Below are 26,273 nucleotides of genomic sequence, written 5' to 3' on the forward strand. Positions count from 1 at the left end.
CTATTTGATTTACTTATGTGTTATTAGTTCATTGATATAAAAGCTCGAAAAATACACATCAACGGACGTCTCGGCAGACGTCCCAATTTTTTATTTTTTATTTTATTTTTTTTTTATAAAAAAACTCTATATATACGGCTCGTTGAACTTCATTTCATTCGCACCACTTGTTTTAACGAGTTTCTCTCTCTACTTTCATTTCTTTTGAAGATAAATATAGCACCACGATAGTGATTCTCCCGCCACAAGCGAGTCACAAACGCCGACGTTTCCCGTTAGAGATGGGGAAACGCCAGCGGAAGTGCACCGATGTCCGGGATTATGCCCTAACCCCAAATGGCAGGGATGATGCCCGGGTACTACAATATGTACTTGCCTTGGTGTGCATGTAATACCCGAAAATTTGTGGAATTTTATTATTTTAATTAAGGATGAAATTTTTATGTTTTTGTGTTTAAAATATGGTGTGGAAAATATTATTTGTGTTTATTTGATTGTTGTGGATGTGGTATTTTCTACCTAGGCAAATTAAAATGGAATTAAGTAATTAAGCTATGAATAAAAACTCCTAATTAACAAATTAAATCCCTCCCTCCCCAATTCTCTCTTCTTTTTCGAAAAAAAAAACCTCCCCCATCACCCCATGATTCTCTCAACCGCCCCCACTCCCTCATAACCGATTTCCCTCCCCCTCTTTTCCATTCGTTCTCTCTTCTCGGTCTCTCTCTCTCTCTCTCTCTCTCTCGCTCTCTAGCTCTCATCTCTCTCGAAGTGTGCTCTCACGGTAAGCTCTCGCCCCTCTCTCTCTCGGTTTACCTTTCCCCATTCATCCCCTTCTCATCATCATCTTGGCTTCTTCAAGGTGTTACGCTCGTACGTTGTAAATCGGTGTAGGGAAAGCTTCGAATTTACGTTTGAACTATCCAAGAAAGGTAACCAAACCCTAACCCCTGTTTAATTCGAAACTCATGCATATAGGACGTTTTGGATGGTTTAGATGCTGAATAGGGTTTGTGGCTATGTGATATGGTTGAGCATGTTTTTGGTAGTAACTGGCAGTGGGTTCCGACCCCTTTTTATCTAAGCAAACGATCTCCGTTGGGTACGAATTTTGAACTGTATAAAGGTTAATGTGGCTTCTGTGTGGTGTGTAATTTTCAGCCTCTTTGGATGTCGTATGAATTTATTATGATTTTTGCAAGTAAACTGCGCAGTTTCGCGAGTTGTATGTTTTTGGGAGATGTTTTCATGTGCAATTGGCGTGATTCTGAGTGCTATGTTTTTGTGATGAATGTGGGTGTGTTTGACCAAGAGATGGCTCGGGAAAATCAGTGTTTGGTTCGAGGGTTTTGCGTGGGTTGGCCGAGAGTTTTAGGGGCCGGCCTAGGGCAGTGTTGTGGGGGGGTTTTGAAGGGATGATCCCAGGTGTCTGGGTGTGTTTTGGGACGGAGAATGTGTGGTGTGAATGTTGTATAGGGTTTGAGAATCGGAAGTTGGAGGAAAGTGAGTGTGCACGGGACGAGCCAGGCGGCCGAGGTGCCGAGCCAGCGGCCGAGGTGCCGAGCAGGCGGCCGAGGTGCCGAGCAGGCGGCCGAGATGCCGAGCCAGCGGCCGAGGGGCCGAGCAGGCGGCCGAGGTGCCGAGCCAGCGGCCGAGGTGCCGAGTAGGCGGCCGAGGTGCCGAGCAGGCGGCCGAGGTGCCGAGCCAGCGGCCGAGGTGCTGAACAGGTGGCCGAGGTGCCGAGCCAGCGGCTGAGACACCGAGCCATGTCGAGACGCCGATCCTTTTTCCGAGTTTTTCCGAACCTTTTCCGAGCCAAGTGAGCCGTTTGCACAGTAAGGGTATGCCAGGACTTGGAGTGCTGTGTTCGTGTGTCGTGTGCGCGTTTTGGGTACGTCGTTTGCGTGCGGGGTGTGTTTCGAACGTGTGACTTTGTGTGTTTGTTTTGTAACATGTTGTTAAGTGTATGTACGTGTAACGTGCTAGATGTTGAAGTCGTCCACGTAGGAATCATGCATTGTCGTTTAAAGTCTCGTCTCTTCTGACTCTAATCATGATACAATTTATCTTTCAAAAGGGTGATCGTTTACGAGGAAAGTGTGGTTGAAGAAGGGAATTATTTTAAAAGCTAAGCAATCGAGGTGGGCTTTTCTACCCTACTTTTACGTGGGTTGTTTTTAATACGGACTCTGTTCCGGAATTGTTTATGGAGGTGAACTGTTTGTCTTGCCAAATGTTTTGATTTGAAACCTATCTGAAGTGGTTTACCACATATGTTTAATCGAATTCGGGTCTGTTGGGCTGCGAACCCTCAGGCTAGTGTACACGAGACTGGGTGCCATCTGAGAGCAAGTTGGCCGGTCTAGATGACCTGGGGTGTGGCCACGCCCCTTGTCACCGTTTGGATCAGATAGTGTATGATTGAGGGAATAAGGGTGGCAATATCGGAAAATGACTGCGCAGTCGAATTTATGAAATATATTTTGGTGTACTTGGGTTATTTTCATTACACTCAAAACCCCAATGTTACACTGTTATGGCATGACAAACTATGATTTTGGCGTGTGTCCACTGAGTGCAATAAGTACTCAGCCCTGCATGTTGTTTTCTTAATGTGCAGGTTGAGCGGCGATGGGGAGGACAGATGTTGAGCAGTTAAAGTCAAAATGCGTTTCACTTTGTTTTGGATAATGTCGTGTCATCATACCCGGCATTATCTGTCTCTTGATCTTTTTCCGCTGCTTGTAATCCGAAACAATGTTTTCATTTAAACTCTGGTTACTTAAACTTTTGAAATGTCGCTACAGTACCTTGTTTTAAAATGAATTTCCTTTTATTAAATGTCTTTGGGTCAAATATTCTTGTTTTTCCCCTTTCTTCCCCGCTTCTTTACTCCTCCCCTAGTCGCGGTCCACCGTACTTCCTATCCTTAGGAAATGCGGGCGTGACAGAGTGGTATCAGAGCCTAGGTTTTCTCTTTCTGCTCTGGACCCAAAAAAATTCTTTTTCTGACTGGAGTAAGTTTTCAAAAGTGTCATTGGCTCAACATCCGACTCATCGCACTCAACCTGAAATGAGGTAATGAAAATTTCGAAATTTTGGAAAGTATATGGAAGTGGAGGAAATTGTGATTTTGGTGTTGAAAATGATTTTTATGTAAAGTTTAAGTAAATGTTGAGACATGTGGAAGGGTACAAAGTGATGTGGAAAAGTTGGAAATTATTTGAGTTATGAACTGTTGATGTATGATGAACTTATATGAAAGCATGTGGCTGATGTGTGATGATATGATGACGTGAATGTTGATGTGAGCTTTTATGTGAGTATGTGTTGGCCTTTTGAATGTTTGAACTTAGACGTGATAGAATTTCACTAGTGCTTCTTGGACCTATGATAGATAAGAGCTTTTGGCCTTTGAACACCAGCGGGTTTGGGTTAGAACAGCGATACGTGCATACACACTCTCTCTCTCTCTCTCTCTCTCTCTTCTTCGGTTATGTACTCTGTTTTTATACGCGAGGCGGTTGTTTCTGTTTTTCTATAGATGGCGCGTATGTTCCGAACCGCGCGACGGAGTGATCGCGATAGACTTAGGGCACAGAGGGTGCTCAGGGATTATAGAGTGTACCGGAAGAAGGATCACGTACCGTTGATCGAGTTCGTGGCACACTTCGACACCCTCTGGAGGGCAGCTCAGGAGTTCGGAGTGACAGAGCATGACGGCATTGAGAAGCTAATAGATTTGCTTCCCGATAGCTGGAAGGAGTGGGCCGAAAGAACGGCGAGGAGGTACACGTGGCATGAGCCCGCTACCGATGACATGGTGGGTGACATGGCTGGCTTTCGGAAAGCCGTGTATTGTGCACTGGTGGACTCTCGAGAGGAGCAGCCCCCACAGGAGGTGGAAGAGAGGGTCGTGTATCAGGACAAGTATGTGAGCATGTACGAGGGTGAACAAGGGTATGAAGATGATTATGAGGAGGCTCTGCCAGGGAACTCCGAGGAGGACGACGACGAAGACCCGGAGGAAGGGCCTATGGATGAGGATGATAGAGTCGTAGTCTAGAATTAGAATAGTTCGTTGTCTTTTCAGTTTTTGCTTTCAGTACGATCTACTCTTGGGAACAATGTTGGCCTTCTTTCTTTTAATGAGAATTTGATTTTGATTTATATCCTATGTGTTGCATCTTATACTACATGAAGGTTTTATAAGAATTTTTGAGAAAGTGGTAATCTTGGGTGAGAATTAAAGTAACACTTATGGGTATTGAATCAGAATGCCGCCAAGACGGGGACGTCAACCACGACAAGGAACCAACGTGGGGGCACCACCTCCACCACCACCACCTCCACCCCCGCCTCAACAAGAAAGATTCATAGTTACGTTCTCAAGGCAGAATCCCCCAAAATTTGACGGACAAGGAGACCCATCCAAAGCGGAAGAGTGGATACGCGGCCTCGAGCGTATCTTCAGGGTCATGGAGTGCACAGATAGGGAGCGCATTGCTGGCGCTACCTTTCAACTGTCAGGTGCTGCCGATTACTGGTGGGAGACTCGGCAAAGAACTATGAATCCTACCCGCCTGGAGGCGCTAACATGGGAGGAGTTTAAGGTGGAGATTGACAACAAGTATGTCCCAAAGACGTACAGACGGGCCAAGGTGGTAGAGTTCCACACGCTAAGCCAAGGCCGAATGACTGTGACCGAGTATGACCGAGCCCTCGCGCAGATGGCACGATATGCGCCCGAGTTGATGGACACCGATGAGAAATGGGCGGTGAAGTTCCGGGCTGGGCTCAGAGATGAGATAAAGGCCGCGTTGGCCTGTCGAGGAGAACTCTCCTACTCGGAGATCTTGACTTGTGCACTGGACGTGGAATATGCACTCCCTAAGCCAAGAGTTGTGGCAACAACAAACGCGACACCCCTACAAGCTCAGCCGGGCCACCAAGAGAAGAGGAGGTGGGATGGTGATCAAGCTCAGTATGGTGGTAAGAGGCCACAACACATGAGGAACCCACCCTACAATGGCGGGAGACAGAATACTTTCCAACCGAGGGCAAACTTTCCGCCGAGGAACCCTCAATGTGGAAGGTGCTTCAAGTACCACGCCGGGGAGTGTCGAGACCCTAGGTGCTTCAACTGTGGTGGAAGTGGCCATTACTTCCGAAGCTGCCCAAATAAGAACATGGGAACGGGAACGAGACAGAACCAGCTAGGCTTCCGTCCACAACCCCAGGCTTTACCTGCACCTCCACCACAGCAACGCCGCCAAGGATTGCCATCGCAAGCAAGGGCCTACGCCTTGAAGGGGAAACAGCCGGCAAACGGGAAAGAAACCTTTGAGCAAGGAAACTTGGCAGGTATGGGCACACTTCTCAATATGCCTATAGTTGTCTTGTTTGATACGGGTGCGTCGCATTCCTTTATATCAACGTCTTGTGTGGATACTTTGGGATTACGTACTGTTAAGACCGAACCCACTATGAGTGTGACCTCACCGGTAGGCGGGACTATAGATATATCCCGATCTTGTGCATGTGTGAACTTTGGAATAGGTGAACTCAGTTTAGTGGCTTATAATTTGCAAGTAATGACGATGGGTAGCGTAGACATAATCTTGGGTATGGATTGGTTAGCGGAGAACCACGTTACCCTTCATTGTAGAGAAAGGGAAATCTCGTTTGAAACCCCCGGAAAAGAGCCGATGAAGTTTCACGGAGTCCCAATGAGCCGACGCAAGTCCATTATCTCTGCGCTGCAAGCCACTACAATGATGAGGAAGGGATGTCCAGCGTACCTTGTTTATTTGAATGGGGAGGAGAAGAAAGACAGGAAGATAGAAGATGTGGCGATAGTGAGTGAATATCCCGATGTCTTCCCCGATGCATTGCCGGGACCCCCACCCGACAGGCAGGTAGAATTCACGATCGATCTGGAGCCCGGATCGGCACCAATATCCAAGGCACCTTATAGAATGGCGCCAAAAGAGTTGGAGGAGCTTAAGGTGCAACTGCAAGAGCTACTGGAATTGGGATTCATTAGACCTAGCGTGTCACCATGGGGAGCACCAGTGTTGTTTGTAAAGAAGAAGGATGGAACGATGAGGATGTGCATCGACTATCGGGAGCTAAACAAACTAACGCTAAAGAACAAGTATCCACTACCAAGGATAGACGACTTGTTTGACCAACTTCGAGGGGCAGGAGTCTTCTCTAAGATGGATTTGAGGTCTGGGTACCATCAGTTGAGGGTTCGGCGAGAAGATGTACCCAAGACGGCGTTCCGAACAAGATATGGTCATTATGGGTTCGTTGTAATGCCTTTTGGACTGACGAACGCCCCGGCAGTGTTCATGGACCTTATGAACCGCGTGTTCCATCCATTTCTGGATCGGTTTGTCCTGGTTTTCATCGATGACGTGCTCGTTTACTCAAAGAACGAAGAGGAGCACAAAGAGCACTTGAGAACCGTCTTAGCAACTCTAAGGGACGAGAAACTATATGCCAAGTTCAGTAAATGCGAGTTTTGGCTCAAGGAAGTGAACTTTCTTGGACATGTAGTAACCTCAGATGGAATTCGTGTAGACCCGGCCAAGGTGGAAGCAGTGCAGGAATGGAAGCCACCTTCTACACAAAATGAAATCCGAAGCTTTTTAGGACTGGCGGGCTATTATCGAAGATTCATCGAGGGATTCTCGAAGATAGCAAGGCCAATGACGCAACAACTGAAAAAGGGAGTCAAGATGATTTGGACGCCAGAATGTGAGGCGAGCTTTCAGTTGTTGAAGGAGAAATTGACCACCGCACCAATCCTAGCTGTGCCGGAGCCAGAGACTGACTATGCGGTATATACGGATGCGTCGAAGGTGGGACTGGGATGTGTGCTTATGCAGAAGGGGAAAGTGATTGCATATGCATCGAGACAATTGAAGCCCCATGAACTGAATTATCCGACGCATGACTTGGAACTGGCAGCTGTGGTGCATGCTTTGAAGATCTGGAGACACCATCTCTATGGAGTCCGTTGTGAGATATACACGGACCATAAGAGTCTAAAGTACTTCTTTGAGCAAAAGGAGCTGAATATGCGCCAACGTAGGTGGCTCGAGTTGGTGAAGGACTACGATTGTGGTATAAATTACCATCCGGGAAAAGCAAACATAGTGGCCGATGCTCTTAGTAGGAAGTCTCAATCTCAGCTGGCCACCTTTCTTACTATCGAGGAGAGTATAATCCAAGAGTTCAGTAAGATGCGCTTGAAAGTGGTGAGAATGCCCGAGACTGTGGAAGGGATAGTAGCCACGTTGGTGATGGAACCCGACTTAAGAGCCAGAATTGTGGAAGCTCAACGGCGAGATACGCTACTAGAAAGGATTCGCTCAGAAGTGAGGACGGGTGAACCCGAAAGTTTCCGTGAGGCAGCGGATAACGGTCTCACCTACAAGGGAAGGTTGTGTGTGCCCAAGGATGAAGGCTTGAGGATGGAAATCATGAGAGAAGCACATGAAACCCCATACGCTGCTCATCCAGGGAGCACCAAAATGTATCAAGACTTGAAAAGACAGTTTTGGTGGAACGGTATGAAAAAGCATGTTGCAGCTTTTGTGGAGAGATGCCTAGCGTGTCAACAAGTAAAGGCGCTACACCAACGGCCCTATGGGAAATTGCAACCCCTCGAGATTCCGGAATGGAAGTGGGAACATATTGCAATGGACTTTGTGATAGGACTGCCAAAATCCCAGCGAGGGAACACGGTGATTTGGGTGATTATAGATCGTCTCACCAAATCTGCCCACTTTGTACCGGTTCGCGCTACTTATGGATCCGACCAGTTGGCTAAGGTATATGTACGGGAGATTATACGCTTGCATGGAGTTCCAGCGACAATCACATCTGATCGTGATGCTAAATTCACTTCTAGATTTTGGACAAGCCTGCAACGCGAGTTGGGGACTAAGTTGAATTTCAGTACAGCTTTCCACCCTCAAACCGACGGGCAGTCGGAGAGAACGATACAAGCCTTGGAGGACATGCTACGAGCCGTGGTGCTTGATCGAGGCTGGGGTTGGGAAGAAGTGTTGCCATTGGTTGAATTCGCGTACAACAATAGTTACCAGGCGACTATCAAGATGGCCCCATATGAGGCCTTGTATGGAAAGAAGTGTAGATCGCCACTTTATTGGGATGAAGTGGGTGAGAGAAGAATTCTCGGACCAGACTCTGTAGAAGAGATGATAGAGATTGTCCAACAAATCCGTGGGAGGATCAAGGAGGCACAAGATCGATAGAAATCTTATGCGGATGTTCGAAGGACCGAGTTACAGTTCGAGGTCGGGGAAAAGGTCTTTCTGAAAGTTTCCTCTTCTAAGGGAATAACTCGTTTTGGAGTGAAAGGAAAGCTTAGACCCCGATTCATCGGTCCATACGAGATTTTGGATAGAGTCGGCGTGGTAGCATACAGGTTGGCTCTACCACCAAGCTTTGGAAATGTGCACAACGTCTTCCATGTGTCACAATTGAGGAAGTACGTGTTTGACCCCACACACATAGTTCACCAAGAAGAGATGATGGTCCTAAATCCCGATCTAAGCTATGAGGAGAAGCCCGAGGCCATTTTGGATCGAAGAGTGCAAGAATTGAGGAATAAGTCAATTGCTTCGGTGAAAGTACGGTGGAGGAATCATGGAACCGAAGAGGCAACATGGGAATCAGAAGATAAGATGAGAGAGAAGTTTCCAGAGCTGTTTGAGTAATCTAACAAATTTCGAGACGAAATTTTGTTAAGGTGGGAGGAATGTAATACCCGAAAATTTGTGGAATTTTATTCTTTTAATTAAGGATGAAATTTTTATGTTTTTGTGTTTATGGTGTGGAAAATATTATTTGTGTTTATTTGATTGTTGTGGATGTGGTATTTTCTACCTAGGCAAATTAAAATGGAATTAAGTAATTAAGCTATGAATAAAAACTCCTAATTAACAAATTAAATCCCTCCCTCCCCAATTCTCTCTTCTTTTTCGAAAAAAAAAACCTCCCCCATCACCCCATGATTCTCTCAACCGCCCCCACTCCCTCATAACCGATTTCCCTCCCCCTCTTTTCCATTCGTTCTCTCTTCTCGGTCTCTCTCTCTCTCTCTCTCTCTCTCGCTCTCTAGCTCTCATCTCTCTCGAAGTGTGCTCTCACGGTAAGCTCTCGCCCCTCTCTCTCTCGGTTTACCTTTCCCCATTCATCCCCTTCTCATCATCATCTTGGCTTCTTCAAGGTGTTACGCTCGTACGTTGTAAATCGGTGTAGGGAAAGCTTCGAATTTACGTTTGAACTATCCAAGAAAGGTAACCAAACCCTAACCCTTGTTTAATTCGAAAACTCATGCATATAGGACGTTTTGGATGGTTTAGATGCTGAATAGGGTTTGTGGCTATGTGATATGGTTGAGCATGTTTTTGGTAGTAACTGGCAGTGGGTTCCGACCCCTTTTTATCTAAGCAAACGATCTCCGTTGGGTACGAATTTTGAAATGTATAAAGGTTAATGTGGCTTCTGTGTGGTGTGTAATTTTCAGCCTCTTTGGATGTCGTATGAATTTATTATGATTTTTGCAAGTAAACTGCGCAGTTTCGCGAGTTGTATGTTTTTGGGAGATGTTTTCATGTGCAATTGGCGTGATTCTGAGTGCTATGTTTTTGTGATGAATGTGGGTGTGTTTGACCAAGAGATGGCTCGGGAAAATCAGTGTTTGGTTCGAGGGTTTTGCGTGGGTTGGCCGAGAGTTTTAGGGGCCGGCCTAGGGCAGTGTTGTGGGGGGGTTTTGAAGGGATGATCCCAGGTGTCTGGGTGTGTTTTGGGACGGAGAATGTGTGGTGTGAATGTTGTATAGGGTTTGAGAATCGGAAGTTGGAGGAAAGTGAGTGTGCACGGGACGAGCCAGGCGGCCGAGGTGCCGAGCCAGCGGCCGAGGTGCCGAGCAGGCGGCCGAGGTGCCGAGCAGGCGGCCGAGATGCCGAGCCAGCGGCCGAGGGGCCGAGCAGGCGGCCGAGGTGCCGAGCCAGCGGCCGAGGTGCCGAGTAGGCGGCCGAGGTGCCGAGCAGGCGGCCGAGGTGCCGAGCCAGCGGCCGAGGTGCTGAACAGGTGGCCGAGGTGCCGAGCCAGCGGCCGAGACACCGAGCCATGTCGAGACGCCGATCCTTTTTCCGAGTTTTTCCGAACCTTTTCCGAGCCAAGTGAGCCGTTTGCACAGTAAGGGTATGCCAGGACTTGGAGTGCTGTGTTCGTGTGTCGTGTGCGCGTTTTGGGTACGTCGTTTGCGTGCGGGGTGTGTTTCGAACGTGTGACTTTGTGTGTTTGTTTTGTAACATGTTGTTAAGTGTATGTACGTGTAACGTGCTAGATGTTGAAGTCGTCCACGTAGGAATCATGCATTGTCGTTTAAAGTCTCGTCTCTTCTGACTCTAATCATGATACAATTTATCTTTCAAAAGGGTGATCGTTTACGAGGAAAGTGTGGTTGAAGAAGGGAATTATTTTAAAAGCTAAGCAATCGAGGTGGGCTTTTCTACCCTACTTTTACGTGGGTTGTTTTTAATACGGACTCTGTTCCGGAATTGTTTATGGAGGTGAACTGTTTGTCTTGCCAAATGTTTTGATTTGAAACCTATCTGAAGTGGTTTACCACATATGTTTAATCGAATTCGGGTCTGTTGGGCTGCGAACCCTCAGGCTAGTGTACACGAGACTGGGTGCCATCTGAGAGCAAGTTGGCCGGTCTAGATGACCTGGGGTGTGGCCACGCCCCTTGTCACCGTTTGGATCAGATAGTGTATGATTGAGGGAATAAGGGTGGCAATATCGGAAAATGACTGCGCAGTCGAATTTATGAAATATATTTTGGTGTACTTGGGTTATTTTCATTACACTCAAAACCCCAATGTTACACTGTTATGGCATGACAAACTATGATTTTGGCGTGTGTCCACTGAGTGCAATAAGTACTCAACCCTGCATGTTGTTTTCTTAATGTGCAGGTTGAGCGGCGATGGGGAGGACGGATGTTGAGCAGTTAAAGTCAAAATGCGTTTCACTTTGTTTTGGATAATGTCGTGTCGTCATACCCGGCATTATCTGTCTCTTGATCTTTTTCCGCTGCTTGTAATCCGAAACAATGTTTTCATTTAAACTCTGGTTACTTAAACTTTTGAAATGTCGCTACAGTACCTTGTTTTAAAATGAATTTCCTTTTATTAAATGTCTTTGGGTCAAATATTCTTGTTTTTCCCCTTTCTTCCCCACTTCTTTACTCCTCCCCTAGTCGCGGTCCACCGTACTTCCTATCCTTAGGAAATGCGGGCGTGACAGTGCAGGGATGGGTGGGATGATGCCCCAAATGGTCGGGGTGAGTGCCACGATGACGGGGATGGCACCTATCCCGAAGATCCCCTAAATGCCCGGGATGATGCAGGGCATGCCTGCCGCTACGGGGGTAGCAGGCAGGGGGTCCCCCAATCACCTGGGGACAATGTATATCGCTCCTACATGGATTTATTGTCTAGTGATTCCCCCCAGAGTACTCCTCTGGAGACTCAGTTCACCGGCATTAAGACTTTCTCTTTTGAGGAGTTGGGGCTATCTCCCGTCAGGGAGTCTCCCACTGCGATGCCACCGGCGGTAGGGAGGACGAGGAAGTAGGGCAAAGGGAAGGGCAAGAGCACTACCTCGTCCTCGCGTGCGCGGGACGAGGGTGGGGCTGGGGCCGGGGAGAGGAAGCCGACGGGAGAAAGAGAACCATCTGGAGCATAGGGCAGTGCGTCGCGCTGGCGAAGGGCTGGGTCGGTGTAGTCGAGGATCCCTACATCGGGGCTAACCAGTATATCGACAGAATGTGGTGGCGCATTAGCCAAAGCTACCTCCAATTCAAAACGCCAGGTGGGAAGCCTCACGATGGAGAGCAATGCAGGAAACAGTGGGAGCGGCTGAGGATACACCTTAGCCGATTTTCCGGCATCTACCAAAACAACCTCCGCACGGCAACCAGCGGCATGTCCGCCGAGGATGTGAAGGTTTTGTCCATGCAGCAGTACCCGACAATTCTTTGGGTTTCGGGGAGTTCAAATATTTGGAGGTCTATCTAGTGGTGCATACTTCTGCCAAGTTTAGTGTGGGCGTTGAAGCTGGCTGGCCGAAGCGGACGAAGATAAACGCCTCCGGCGAGCACAGCAGCAGTGCCGGTTCCCACGACCTCCCCGACGCCGAGGCAGAGTTCCCTACCCCTCAATCGTCTTCCCGTCGTCGCCCGGTTGGGCAAAAGACTGCGATGCGGCTGGCTAGGGGAAGCGCCAGCGGGTCCCACGAGGTCCAATTGGAAGCTCCTTCCCAGCTCAATCTCGAGCTCATCCATCTCGCCCGTATGCAGCAAACGCAAAGCCTGCTAGACACCATGGGCAAGTGGCATGCATCGACAGACCCCTTATACAAGTTGATGCTGAAGGATGTCATCGACAGTATGAGGCGCGATTTGGGGATGCCAGTGCCACCCCTGCCCGGGAGTGAGGCGGGGGCCGCGTTTGTCGAAGCTTTGGGCTGTAATTTTTTTAACTATGTATTTTTTTAAAAATAATTATGTATGTTTTTTACTATTTAAATAAAATCGTTGCATTTTCTCCATATTCGTATCGAAATTTTAATTCCGTAAATTACATATTTGTGGATTTGTGAATTTTTATTATTGTGGATGTCCGCCGGGATGTCTTGGGGATGTCTATCATTGTGCAGTGAGATATTCTAATAACGTGACAGAAGGAGTTTTTGGAAAGTCCGCCGGGATGTCCACCGGGACATCCGCACTAACTTTGGATGCTCTACAAATGCTTCACACCGTCGAGTCATCTACCTTATATAAATAAAATTTTAAAAAAATCCCCCACAAAATCATTCTGATACACAAAGCTCCAAAATATTCTGTTAGGATTCACCACGAAAAATCAGCTTTGCTGAATCCGAATCCCTAAACCAATCGATTGGAAAAGAGTCGAGCTAACTTCAACAAGTTCAAGGCCATTTTTCACAAAAAAGGGGGGATTTAACAATTATCCAAAATAGGAGGGTGTTTGTCTTCCGGCGGGAAACCGCCGCCGCAGCGGCCGCTGGCGCCACAGGCGTCCGTCCGTAGGCTTCCGATACCAGATACCACCGACGGCGGCTCGGAAAACGCTAAGATGAAGAGTCTGTTCAAGTCCAAGCCGAGGACTCCGGTCGATTTGGTGCGGCAGACTCGCGATCTACTCATCTTCGCCGATCTCGGCGCTCCTGATACTAAGGAGAGCAAGCGAGACGAGAAGGTTCTCTTGTTTAACTTCCTTGCGTTTAGCTTTGGTTGATCTGGTGATGCTTGTAGTTTGACATTATCGTCGAATTTCGATAGAAGGCAAATCGTCTCTGTTATTAGTTAGTGAATTGCGGTATTAGTCGGCTTGGCGAGCTACTGTTCCACTTGTTAATTTTGTGCTCATTTAGGTCATGATTGGAATGTCTATGTTTTTGTGAGTAGCTGCTTTGGAATTGAATTTCAGAAGGTACCATCATTGGGTATAGGCAAAGCTCTGTATTGATGGTTTAGTTGATGGCTTCTGGTGTTTGAAATGTCTGTTTTGTATTGTTGTATGGTAGCAAGTGGAGTGCGGTCGCGTAGATGATTTTACGATCCTTATTTGATTCTAATGGTATGTCTTTTGCTGATTGTACTGTGCAGATGGTGGAATTGAGCAAACTAATGAGAGAATTGAAGCAAGTTCTTTATGGGGACAGTGAATCTGAGCCAGTGGCAGAAGCCTGTGCCCAGTTGACTCAGGAGTTTTTCAGAGAGGACACTCTTCGCATCCTAATTACATGTCTGCCGAAGTTGAATTTAGAGGTACGTGTAGGGTTAATCACTAATTTGGTTACTAGAAATGATCAGAGTTCTGTCTTGTGCATTTAGCTTTATGGTTGTATTGAATGGTGCTTGAGTTCCTAGTCTATAAATTTGTAAACCTATAGTTGTTGAATTTAATTCATTACGATTAGAAGTGAAGGGATAGTTCAGTTGACTGATGAGACAATTTCGCAGACCCGCAAAGATGCTACTCAGGTTGTTGCAAATCTGCAGAGGCAACAGGTTCAGTCAAAGTTGATTGCGTGTGATTACTTGGAAAAGAACATAGATCTTATGGATGTCTTAATAGCAGGGTATGTTATGATAAAGAATTTGCATTAGATTCTGGATTGTTCAATGAAATAACTTATATTTCCAGGCTTTCATTTGAATTGGGATTTCATTCTTGTTTGCAATCTATTGACTTCAATTTGTTTTTTTTTGCATCTAGGTATGAGAACACTGAGCTGGCTTTACACTATGGTGCAATGTTGAGGGAATGCATACGCCATCAAATTGTTGCAAAGTGAGTAAATCACTCAATTTTCTCGTTTTCTGATATCTTGTGTGGATCATTCTATCATGTATGCAGTCACTGACTACATTGCCTGCCTTTTTTGTTTTCTTTATTGCATTAGCTTACTCCAGTGTTTAAGTGCTGCAGATTAAAACCAACATTTTATTAATGCTGGGATCTGCTTTGTCCTATAGGTATGTTTTGGAATTGGAGCATATGAAGAATTTTTTTGATTTTATCCAACTTCCAAATTTCGACATTGCCTCAGATGCTGCTGCTACTTTCAAGGTTGGGTATTCCATCTGAAGCAGTGATTATATATTATCCTCCTTTTTTCAATAAATGGTTTTTCTTTCACTTTGCTGCACTGTAGTATATGCAGTGTAGTTGACAAGTTACTGACTTTTACATTTTAACTAATCGTTAGAAGGTTCATATGCAGTTAGTGTTAAGTATACAGTTCCCTCATTTGACACTCTACTAAAAATGTGGTTGCTTGGTGAAAAATCTTTAATAGAATACCTTATTCCTTAAAGAGATAACATTCAGGTTTACTATGATTTGAGGAAGTGCTAGGGATGGTAATGGGAAAAGTGAACTTATGATGTATTGATGTTCGATGAGATGCGCGACTCGGTTGTTAAGCTGGGTAGCATTATCTTTTATGACCCTATATTTTTCTTCATGTGTTCTTACATGAATGGTTTACTACATGTGCAACACCTAGATGATGTATGAGGTCCACAGTGTGCCAATTTTCTTCTAAGACACTAATGATATAAGCTACTGAAACCTAGGTTATTTAAGTTCTAGATTATGCTCCTTAATGATGCATTTTTTTGGTAATTTTGGCATGTGTACTGACATTAAAGTCTATCTAACAGGATTGACATCTTATTGCAGGAATTATTGACTAGGCACAAGTCAACAGTAGCCGAATTCCTTTCTAAAAACTATGACTGGGTAAGTTTTTACTGCTTTAGTACCTAGAGCTTCTTTGTACTGCTTATTTTCTGATTTAATATTTATACCGCAGAGCTTCGAATATTGTCTCTACATGCTTTTATACATTATGCTCATTGGTCAATACAAACAACTCAGAGACCCAGCCATACCTCATAATATGTTGTTGCATGTCCCACCCTCAAATATCACAATATAGTTTTTTGGAGTCCTTCATGAGCATCGCATCTGATCCTGATTTGCTTTTCACCTCTTGTAGTTCTTTGCGGAGTACAACTCGAAGCTGCTAGAATCTACTAACTACATCACTAGGAGGCAGGCTATCAAGGTAATGTGGTGCCTGTATCTCCTTTTTAGTATTGTTAGACATCATTCACATGATGAACCATTCACATGCACAATTGTTTCTGTATGGTTGACTATGATTCTGATTCTTGATGATGCACCCCTTTCAGCTCTTGGGTGATATCTTGCTGGATCGTTCGAATTCAGCTGTAATGACACGATATGTTAGCTCAAGGGACAACTTGAGGATCCTCATGAATCTTCTCAGGGTATGTTACTTTCTTGGCTTTAGTCAGTCCTCACTTCCCTAAGTCCCCTTCCATTTAAATGGCTGGCGAAGTGTTGAGAAATGAAATATATGTAGGTTTTAAGTGCATAGCAAATTGTAATTTAATTAATCTCAAGAATTTGAATTGATCTGATGCTATTAGACCCCATTCATTCTTGAATATTCTTATCACAGACTTCAGACTGTTTATTCTATTGTAATCAATGTCATAAGAGCTTGAAAGCTCGCTACTTAGGGTTTAGGGTTTTTGTCGTGTTCAATGACTTACCATATTCTGAACCCCTTCCTGAACACGTTAAATGAATTAAAATGTTAATTCGTTCTGAACCCTGTCATCTTGGTGATGTCTTACTTGAAAGAATTTGAGATATTTTGTCATGCATATCGCGTACCATATGTTAGTGCTGAACTGTTGACTTATCCCAGGAGACGAGCAAGAGCATACAGATTGAAGCATTCCATGTTTTCAAGGTACAGTTTTATACTACCGATCACATATAGTAGTACATTGGAAATACTTAGGTAACTCATACTGTGGCCTGCAATGCAAATATGTGCAGTTATTTGCAGCTAATCAGAACAAACCTCCGGATATTGTTAGTATTCTCATCACCAACCGAAGCAAGCTCCTCCGCCTCTTTGCTGATTTCAAGCCCGACAAAGGTAAAATCGAGGAATGATATATTCACAGATAATCTTCGAATATTTTTATTTGCATTATTGGGTGTGTTTCTGATTTTTTTTTTCGGTTGCAGAGGATGAGCAGTTCGAGGCCGATAAAGCGCAAGTTGTCAAAGAAATTGCTGCACTCGAGCCTAAAGAGCGGCCATGAATTCAGCTCTTGTGAAGTGTATCAGCTGTCTTGTACCAGTAAATCTACCTGTGACATTTTCATTTCGCTCTGCTATATATAATTGTGAATTAATACAAATCAGATCTCAATGTTGTGAGATACTAAGAAGTCGATCTGCAAAGTGCTTCCTGTGTTGCATATTTGGGAGTAATAAATAGTATTTTTTACATGTTGTAATTACATGTGGTATCATTTTAAACAAGAAATTATTGGAATAATTCTTTATTCGTTCTTCATTTTTTTCCAAGTCTGCAAAGACTCTGATCGTGAGGGTTACTTTTTCGATAATGGTTGCCTTCTTTATCGTCGTATAATTGTGTGGAAGTCGCGAGAATTTTAGAAATTGATTCGAATCAATAAATGAACAAAAATAATGCTTAGATTCGAATATAAAACTAGGATATTGGCATATTCCGTGTATAGAGGTTCATTTGCCAACTTCAAAATGACCTGTATTTTATCACTTCAAATTTATTACTGATAATCAAAGACCAATCTATTATTTTATCAATTGAGAATCAAGCCAATATTTTACACGTTCTTATTAATAATTGGTTTGAGGTGAATAATTTCCGTAGGAGAATGGTATCCAAATTGAATAAATTATTAAATGGTAGTCTATAAAATCCCATGCAAAAATATTTGGTATTTTTCAAAGTTGTTGCAAAAATCACCAACTTAGTAAAGTGAGTAATATTTATTGTGTAGTAAATATTTTAGAAAAAAAGATTTAATAAAGTCACTGATCTATAGTAAATACTTATTAAATTTGTTATTTCTGAAATTAAAATTTGTTGTATAAATCTGTCTCTCTCTGTTTTCCCTTTCCACATAAAAAATTAGCTTCAGTCATCGGCTAAGTGGAAATAGAAGAAGCTCCAACCACCAAATATTTCATTTTCCCAATCCTCAAAGAAAAACAAAAATGGCGGAAAAAGGCGCGACTCCTATCATTTCCCCTCGCGCACTCAATTATGTGCACAATGTATCTATCTCTCTGTGAATTTCCATACATTTGCTGATAGTTTATCGGATTTCAGGTTCGGTTGAGGATTTCTTGGCCCAGGCGGTGGAAGCTGCCAAGAAAGCTGGAGAGGTGAGTTTCTGTAATCTAATTTCTTATGAATTTGATTCTCAATCAACTGGATTGCAGATTATTCGTCGTGGCTTCTATGAGACCAAGCTTGTTGAGCACAAAGGCCTGGTAAAATATTCGTTTTTTTAATGATTTAACTCATTTTTGGCAAGTTTGTGAAGTTGTTTCTTTGATTTCGTGGATAAAATTGATGGATCTTGAATAATCTGTTACTATCTTGCAATCAATTCTTTGAATTGGGAATGCATAATCTGCTTCATGAAAAGCTATAATTTTAGAATGGGGACATTTGAGCAAAAATTTTATTTAGAAGAAGATATGTTTGGCAAGTATTGTTTGAATTCTACAAATGTGGATGGGAATACAATGAGCTTGGGCTCTAATGTTAGCTTCTAAGGTTTCCTATATTCAGGTTTCTGTCAGTCATCCATTTCTTTCTATGTATGTAGGTGGATTTGGTCACGGAGACTGACAAGGCATGCGAAGAACTCATATTCAGTTCGCTAAAACAGCAATATCCTGACCACAAGGTGAACCGTCTTTTGGTTTTGCTTCCTGTGTTGGATTGATGTTGAATCTTCTTCATTATTGTTGTTCATCTTTAGTTCATTGGGGAAGAAACAACTGCTGCCTGTGGAGTGACTGAATTGACGGATGAACCAACTTGGATCGTTGATCCTCTGGATGGAACGACTAACTTTGTCCATGGGCAAGTGCCATATCTATTTCATCTGTTTTTAGGGAAGTTTCTCATATTCCTGATTATAGTAGTTAATTGAGGCTGATAGTTGATTGCAGGTTCCCATTTGTATGTGTATCTATTGGACTCACAATCGGACGAATTCCTAAAGTGGGTGTCGTCTACAACCCGATAATGGATGAGGTAAATTTGTACAGCTGCTAAGCACTAGTAGTAGAGGTTAACTTCTGTTAATGATCATATTGTATATCTTGACTTGTTGTTAGGAATTGATAATAGTATGAGAAGTTCTTATATACTTCCAATTAGAGCTATTCTCGTCACGCTCAAAGTATTGTATTCCTACTCCTTGTAGTGTTCGTGTTATCTAGATATACTGAATTATGCAAGGTCGAAAGTGTCATTACCCGATCTAGTCATTCTAGCCACTACCACCTGTTGGTATAAGAATATACATGGCATGCATTGCTGTTTCAACAGAATTTTTATTTACTGTGCTTTACGTTCTGATGTTCAGCTTTTCACTGCAATTCATGGAAAAGGTGCTTTCCTCAATGGAAATCTATTAAGGGTAAGTCAATTCTCCTTGTAGATAATTTTTAAGAACATGAATTTCAATGTGATCACTGATATTGTATTTTGAAAATTCAGCGTCTTCACAAACTGAGCTCGTAAAGTCTCTACTTGCAACAGAGGTACGTAAAGTCTCTACTTGCAACAGAGGTACTTAGCTATACATATTGCAGAATAGTGACTGTTGACAGACTGAAATACGCCGTGTACTCAATTATTTAGTGAAGGGATTATGAATCACTCGGAAGCTATTCTATCCTCATTCTTCTTTACTTGCTGGATTCTCTCACTTATTCGCTTCATCGAGAATTTGTTTAGGTAATTCTGCTTGTTAGAACCTCATCAAATTTGTCTATATTATAATGGCAGGCGGGTACCAAGCGTGACAAGGCCACCTTGGTTGCATCCACAAATAGGATCAATAGCTTACTCTTCAAGGTAAGCTCACTATTGGCGGTCTTTTGAGTTTTGATGATGATTTTTAGTAATTGTTTCTGTAATTCTGATAGATGGCTTAAACGCATGACTTGGGTTTTCTCTTAATCAGGTTCGGTCACTTCGGATGAGTGGCTCTTGTGCCTTAAATCTCTGTGGAATTGCATGTGGAAGGCTTGATCTGTTCTATGAAGTAGGTTTTGGTGGGCCCTGGTAAGATTTTACATTTTTATATAAAAATTAATATTTTTCCAAGGAACAACTAAACGTCGGTTATATCTTTTCAGGGATGTAGCAGCTGGAGCTGTAATTCTTACTGAAGCTGGAGGGCATGTATTTGATCCGTAAGTGACGAGCCTTCAAACTCCTTCAAATCAATAGTGAATTGTTTACGACCATCCAACAGAACTATACATGTTTTTTAAGTTGCCTTCTAGAGCCACCACCCGCAAAATATGCTAGGAATATTCGCACATATTTTGCCGGAAGTGGCACTAGATAGCAGCCAACATGAACCGGAAAGTTCATACGACAACACAAAAAATTAAGTATAAATTGGATGCATAATAGCAATATACCCAAAAAAACAAACTTTTAGGTCGTGAAAAATGGGGTCATGAAGTTTCTCTTATCCCAAAATAATCATATGCTTTCATTCTTCAACAGCACCGGCAAGGAGTTCGACATCACTGCTCAACGTGTAGCAGCTTCAAATGGTTTTCTAAAGGATGCATTTGTTGATGCTCTGAAACAATCAGAATAGAGATGGCCAGTTGAGTTTCTTGTCACACCACACCTCTGTAGCACCAATATCATTTACTTGCTTGCTTATTCTTCCTATTGGATGAGGCTTACACCCATACTATTTTTACATTTTATACAAAACTTATATACTTTCTGTTATGGAAGAATTCCTTGTTGCGAAGTTCTAATATGTTCTGTGTTTTTTGTACTTGTGAAAATTGAGAAAGTGGGGAAGAGAATAAAATCATGTATTAGCACCAAATGACCAAATAAATAATGAACATATATAACTATCCAACAGAAATCTAAATAAAAAACTAAAGACAGAGTAGAAAATCATGGAAACATCAAAAGTTGGCTACCAAAACCAACAAGAGCAAAACAGAACAAACATTAACCTATCCTTCATACTCTATCTTGATCACCTGCACCATATCCATTATAGCCATTGTTTCCATTGGAAATCTTGTCGGGGTGGCTCGACTTCTTCCTCTTTAAGACGACATACCATGTGTAGACCTCAAGAATGGCAGCGAGAGCAGCCAGACCGATCAGGACCCCAACGTAGGATCTCCTCCATTTCTGATCGGGGTGTAGGATGTCAAAGCCCTTGAAAATGTTGACGATGCTGAGGACTATAACTGAGTATCCACTGAAGTGGTGGTAGATGTTCCAATAGAGTCTCCATTTGTGCTCCTTCTTGGGCCTCAGAAACAGAGCAGAGACTTGAAGGGTTGCGAGGCAGAAGATGACAATGCCGATGATCCTGTGGGCCGTGTATGTGATTCCGGCAGACTGGCTACCGAGCTGGAGGCCGGTGGCCCAGCCTGCGACTCCAGTGATGTAGGCCGAGCTCTGGAAAAGGGCGTGTAGGTAAAACCACGCTGGATCAGCTGCCGGGAATACTTTCAGGTACCTTGCTGTGATAGCCCCGATTGGCAGTAGTATTCCCCAACTGACTGAATTCAGCACTCCGTGAATCTGCATCGTTTCAAGTTTAAGGTCAAGATACATAAAGGAGATGGTTCATTTAAGAACTCTTCTTAAAACAAGAACGTTGTACCGTATAGTTTGTAAATACATTAATATCAGTTTTTGACTTAAAAAAACTCACATTCTTCTTTTTAGTCCTCGAGTCGACTGATCCGGTCGTCGTCCCTCCCGTCTGTCCAGATAAAAGATTCAAGTTCCCAGTGGACTGAACATTGGCGCCGGTGGTGGGATGCCTCGCTGGAGAATCCCCAGAGAGGGGGCCTTCCTGCCACACTTGATTCACCGTGGATGTGAGATTATCGAGCTTGAGCGTGGCAAAGATGGTGTACTCATTTCCGGCATAGGTCGCCGACAGGTCGGAAACTGGGAAGCTCAAATCCCCCTCGGCCAGCTGAGTCTGGTAGCTGCTCACCGGCGACGTGTATGCCCTCATGGTGCCGTCCGATTTCCGGAACGCCACGAGCGCTTGCGCACCGACCATCCCTCTCCCGGTGGGGTTGATCGCCCACGCCACCCATCTCGTGGCCGCCACCCCCGTGTGGCGGTACCCGATTTGGACGGTCTTGGCGGAGTCGTCGTAGTTCCAGTGGAGGAAGGAGTTGAGATTAGGGAGATCGGAGCAGTGGCTGAATATCCGGTTGCCGGTGAAGTTATGGGTGGCGCATGATTGGGCGTGGGAGGAGTAGATGTGGAGAGAGAATAGGAGGATGAAAGAGAGGATCGTCAACATCATTTAGGAATGATATTTTTGGTTTTATGTTGTTGAATTTGTGAGAATTGAAGAGATGAGTTTGAGTTTGAGTTTGATGAAGGTGGTTTTGGAATGGAGGGAGAGGAGTTTTTATAAAAGGAGAATGGTGGGGACAAGAGTAGTTACAGTTTGGTAAAGGAAGTGTGACGAAATAATTGGTGCTGTTTTATTGAGATAATTGCATCTGCCAATATTTGGTATCCTAATTTGTTTTAGTTTACAACCACACTTGTTTAGGTCTAACTCCAACCACCCATTTTCATAGTTTAATTTGGAAGATCAGCGACACGCAATAAAGCAGTACTTTGGCAAATATGGTGGTAAGAACAACGTGGTGTGTTTGGTTCATGAGATTCAATCTCATAATTCAATCCTAGATGGATAATCATAGGATAATTAGTCATAGCTAATCATCTATGACTAAAATAGCTTCACTACTCAATCCTAGATTATATGTTGGTATTATTTTATCTATGAAATCGAACACCACCTAAGACTAATATGTATACCAAGCGCATAGTAAAAACCAAATAAGAGCTAACTTAGATTTATTACGTTGTAGTACTCTCTTCATTCATGATTAGAAATTACATTTCCTTTCGGCGTGAATTTTAAAAAATTGTTAAGAAACGTGGACGAAAAAATGTTAGGTGAAATATTAATCTCATTTGTATATACGTATGATTTTAAATGAAATGTAAGAAGACTGAGTTAATGAAATGTGGAGCTTATTAGGAGTACTTAGTAAAAAGGACGCGGAATTCCTATTTGTGGACGTACCGAAATAAAAAATGGGACTCCTAATTGTGGTTAGAGGGAATACTAGTTATCAAACGCGTCATTAATTTAAAAGTGGAAGACTGAAGTCACACAAGACTTATAGTGACATTGATAATTGACATATGATCGCATCAAAATTATTTGTGATAGTATTATTGGAGATGAGCATGCAAGGTAGAGTCTCTTGATTCATCACCAATTCACGTTTCTTGAATAACAATCATTGCTGCCGTGTGAAATTTTCTCATCATATATATATATATAGGTGTGATCAAATACTAACTTTTTACAGTAATAATTAATAACTAAATAGTAATTTTGTATGTTAAAAATATAAACACAAAGGCATAAATTTATCAATCTTTCTTGTGTTGATAAATTATATCTTTGTATTGGTATTTAAATTTACATGTTGTATTGATATAATTATGTCTTTGTGTTGATAATTTTAATACACAGAATTGAAAGTTATTAGTTATTACTGTAAATTAGTTAGCACACTAACGCAACCCTATATATATATATATATATATATATATATATATAGGGTCTTAATCTATCAAAAGAAGCCCTTAAGTATAGAAATACAGACCAATTATGGACCGTAAGATATGGAAATGAATGGCCACGATGTGGATTTGTCAACAATTTCTGTAGGTCATAATAGGATTGATCTATGTCATGAAAGGGCAATTTAGGTATAGAAAATATAAACAACCGCCCTTCCGTTAATTAAGACCAGATTAATTGGGATCATTACTCCTCACATTTTCTAAGTTGATTCTTCGGTTCCCTCGCCATTCAATGCATCTCTCTCACCAAAATCTCAACCCCATCCCAACAAACCCTAGAATCTACACGACAAAACACCCAAATCTCAACCCCATCACCAAAATCTCTACCCAATCGCCCAAACCATACAAATCTGTAAACATTAGTCGTCTCCTCCACTATCTCAACCTCGTCTGCACCAAAAATCGAGTTTTCCATAAAAACTGATTCCTCTACCACAAAACCTTAGGCAGAATTCAAAACTTGACGAAGAAGGATAACAAAAAAGCTACTACAACCATGGTCAACACTAGAGCCTCTGGATCCGCACCTCGTGACGGAAAAGGTTAGTACGATGTTGTAACCCATGACTTAAAGTTGACAAAATCAGGCCGATTTGTAATTTAAATCTGTTGTTCACGTAGTGTATGAGAGAACATCCGCGAAGACAAAGCTACAAAAGATCCCAAAGGCTCCGAGAGGTAATACAATTGAATCATGCAAAAACAATTATTAAAAAAATAGATATGCTTTTGGGTCATACTAAACAATTATATATGTCATATCAGAATATGAGTGTATTAGGTCATATATGTAACAGTTTTGTGTCATGTTTACAAACTGTTATTGTTTCTATAGGTTGCATTCAATTTGGAATCACCTAAAATAAATGTATGGTCATTGATTAGCATTGGAATAGTTTTATGGGTTATGTAGTAGCAATATATGAATTAGGTCATGTTTATATCACTTCTATGTCATAAGTGAAATATATGAATTAGGTCATGTTTGTATCACTTTTATGTCATAAGTGACTGCAATGTTTATTTTCTCAGATGGAAGTCAACATGGGTGAGAGAAGGCCATTGGAATTGTGGACTATCGACTAGATATAAGGGTGCGCTTAAGTATTTAAGAGCTAAAAAGTATTGTGTTGAAGTTGGCCGAAAATAATCACAGCTCCCTTTCCAATAAAACATCGACATCCAAACATTATGCAACGGACAACAAGAAAATGATGATCGACGTTGAAAAGATGATAGCAAGCTACAGAGCTTCTGTAGTGGCCATGTCATAAATTTTGGATTTAAAGTATGTTTTATTGATATAATTATGTGTGTATTTAATATATGGGTTTTCAAATATTTTATTTCATCAATGGGTGATACTTTAAAATGGCTTTGGATTTTATTGTTTCTGCAAATTAGACTTTAATATGAATTATTTTTCTGACTCTATGACCAAGGTAAAAATATAATGGTTGTTTGATCTCTTCTGAAAAGTAAAAACAAAGTATAAGATGACTCTATGTCATACTTCGTACATGTTAGAGTCATTTTGAGCAAAAAAGATAAAAATAAAATCATTAATTTGTTGTGGGAATTTTGTACAATAACCAAGCTAACTTGTGAGAAAAAATTGATTATGTAAATTAGCAGTTCATGTCATAATATATGCATGTACGAGTCATAATAAGCATAATTAGGCAAAAAACTAATAGTATATGAGAATTCATACATTGGGTCATAATAAATTAATATTTGGGTCATAGCATCGTATGCTTAATTTGTGTCATAATAAATGAATATTTGGGTCATAGCATCATATACTACACCACAATAACTACATCGACAGAGAATTTTTGCATATCTTCAAATGTTAAGACTTAGCAGAACTACAGTAAATGGAATAGGGTATGAAAATTCGACGAAAGATTAAAGGAGAAGAAATTATGGGCTGATAACCTACGCTAAAGAGCAGTTAGTGGAGAGAAGTTAGTGGAGAGATGAAGGAGCACAATCATAGGAAATACTATAACTAACGACAATATGCAATTTACTTAATTAACCTTTTTAGATTATAAGTAATTAAAATAATAATATCTTCCTAATAAATCTAGCCGTTAATTAATGTAATCTAAAGATTAGATTGTCTAATCCAATGGACAAAAACCCGTCTGCAATTCTTGGTTTAACACCATTTTTGTTTTGATCAAATACCTATATATATATATATATATATATATATATATATATATATATATAGAGGTGTGATCAAATACAAACTCTCATTTATCATGCAAACTACAAACTCTAATCACACACCATCATTGTAACTAATCTACGACTGTTAGGAGGTTACAAATTCGATGTCACCGGGCAGTACAATTTATGTCAGCGGGGGGTGTATATGGAAATCATTTTTTGCCAGCAGTTACATACATCCTCATTTCACTCTAATTCTGCTTTGATTTTGTTGTTGATCCTCCTGTTATTTTTGTTGTTGACATTGCTGAAGGTGTGTTGCTGACATTATTAATTTGATGTTGACATTTGGTGTTAACATTATTGGAAATGTACATTTTTAGAGTTGGTGTTGTCATTGTTGCCAAACGAATGATTTTAGAGTTGTTGTTTACATTGTTGTTGACATCGTTGATGGTGTGTTGATCACATTCTGCTTTGATTTTGTTGTTGCTCATCCTGTTATTTTTGTTGTTGACATTGCTGAAGGTGTGTTGCTGACATTATTAGTTTGCTGTTGACATTTAGTGTTAACATTATTGGAAATGTATGATTTTCCATTGTTGATGAAAATTGGGGTTTTCAATGGA

At 42.2% G+C, this 26,273-nt stretch overlaps 3 protein-coding genes and 2 long non-coding RNA genes across 5 annotated transcripts; 4 read left to right on the forward strand and 1 right to left on the reverse strand.

Moving 5' to 3' along the window:
- Positions 1-9,157: 9,157 nt before the first annotated feature.
- On the forward strand, positions 9,158-11,213 carry LOC121774620. The gene is made up of 3 exons (XR_006044954.1): positions 9,158-9,338; positions 10,485-10,548; positions 11,028-11,213. It is a non-coding gene; the product is annotated as an uncharacterized LOC121774620 (long non-coding RNA).
- A 1,702-nt stretch (positions 11,214-12,915) lies between these two features.
- Positions 12,916-17,052, forward strand: LOC121775150 (putative MO25-like protein At5g47540). Its single transcript, XM_042172152.1, has 11 exons — positions 12,916-13,337; positions 13,748-13,909; positions 14,105-14,223; positions 14,361-14,435; positions 14,621-14,714; positions 15,330-15,389; positions 15,649-15,717; positions 15,845-15,943; positions 16,390-16,434; positions 16,524-16,626; positions 16,719-17,052. The coding sequence occupies exons 1-11, from the start codon at positions 13,215-13,217 to the stop codon at positions 16,793-16,795; spliced, it is 1,026 nt and encodes a 341-aa protein (XP_042028086.1). The 5' UTR covers positions 12,916-13,214; the 3' UTR covers positions 16,796-17,052.
- A 603-nt stretch (positions 17,053-17,655) lies between these two features.
- LOC121773348 (inositol monophosphatase 3-like) lies at positions 17,656-20,554 on the forward strand. Its single transcript, XM_042170178.1, has 12 exons — positions 17,656-17,754; positions 17,857-17,912; positions 17,970-18,020; positions 18,362-18,442; positions 18,518-18,621; positions 18,711-18,795; positions 19,130-19,187; positions 19,264-19,307; positions 19,555-19,623; positions 19,733-19,833; positions 19,908-19,964; positions 20,287-20,554. Exons 1-12 carry the CDS (start codon positions 17,742-17,744, stop codon positions 20,381-20,383), a joined length of 816 nt encoding a protein of 271 aa, XP_042026112.1. The 5' UTR covers positions 17,656-17,741; the 3' UTR covers positions 20,384-20,554.
- Positions 20,555-20,595: 41 nt separating this feature from the next.
- LOC121773347 (cytochrome b561 and DOMON domain-containing protein At5g47530-like) lies at positions 20,596-22,178 on the reverse strand. The gene is made up of 2 exons (XM_042170177.1): positions 21,479-22,178; positions 20,596-21,345 (listed from the first exon to the last, which is right to left on the reverse strand). Exons 1-2 carry the CDS (start codon positions 22,088-22,090, stop codon positions 20,770-20,772), a joined length of 1,188 nt encoding a protein of 395 aa, XP_042026111.1. The 5' UTR covers positions 22,091-22,178; the 3' UTR covers positions 20,596-20,769.
- A 1,457-nt stretch (positions 22,179-23,635) lies between these two features.
- LOC121774597 lies at positions 23,636-24,788 on the forward strand. Its single transcript, XR_006044949.1, has 3 exons — positions 23,636-24,005; positions 24,085-24,141; positions 24,496-24,788. It is a non-coding gene; the product is annotated as an uncharacterized LOC121774597 (long non-coding RNA).
- Positions 24,789-26,273: the final 1,485 nt, after the last annotated feature.

Source organism: Salvia splendens, chromosome 17 (genome assembly GCF_004379255.2).
Source record: "Salvia splendens isolate huo1 chromosome 17, SspV2, whole genome shotgun sequence".
NCBI classification, from domain to species: Eukaryota; Viridiplantae; Streptophyta; class Magnoliopsida; order Lamiales; family Lamiaceae; genus Salvia; species Salvia splendens.

What these genes read in the sequence shown, in the direction of transcription:
- LOC121775150 (XM_042172152.1), top strand. Translation starts at nt 13,215, where the DNA reads ATGAAGAGTCTGTTCAAGTCCAAGCCGAGGACTCCGGTCGATTTGGTG. An exon ending in TTTCTAAAAACTATGACTGG is followed by an intron (nt 15,390 to 15,648) that starts GTAAGTTTTTAC and finishes CACCTCTTGTAG; the next exon opens with TTCTTTGCGGAGTACAACTC. An exon ending in TCCTCATGAATCTTCTCAGG is followed by an intron (nt 15,944 to 16,389) that starts GTATGTTACTTT and finishes GACTTATCCCAG; the next exon opens with GAGACGAGCAAGAGCATACA.
- LOC121773348 (XM_042170178.1), top strand. An exon ending in ACGACTAACTTTGTCCATGG is followed by an intron (nt 18,622 to 18,710) that starts GCAAGTGCCATA and finishes AGTTGATTGCAG; the next exon opens with GTTCCCATTTGTATGTGTAT. An exon ending in ACAACCCGATAATGGATGAG is followed by an intron (nt 18,796 to 19,129) that starts GTAAATTTGTAC and finishes TCTGATGTTCAG; the next exon opens with CTTTTCACTGCAATTCATGG.
- LOC121773347 (XM_042170177.1), bottom strand. Translation starts at nt 22,090, where the DNA reads ATGATGTTGACGATCCTCTCTTTCATCCTCCTATTCTCTCTCCACATC. An exon ending in CGAGGACTAAAAAGAAGAAT is followed by an intron (nt 21,346 to 21,478) that starts GTGAGTTTTTTT and finishes GAAACGATGCAG; the next exon opens with ATTCACGGAGTGCTGAATTC.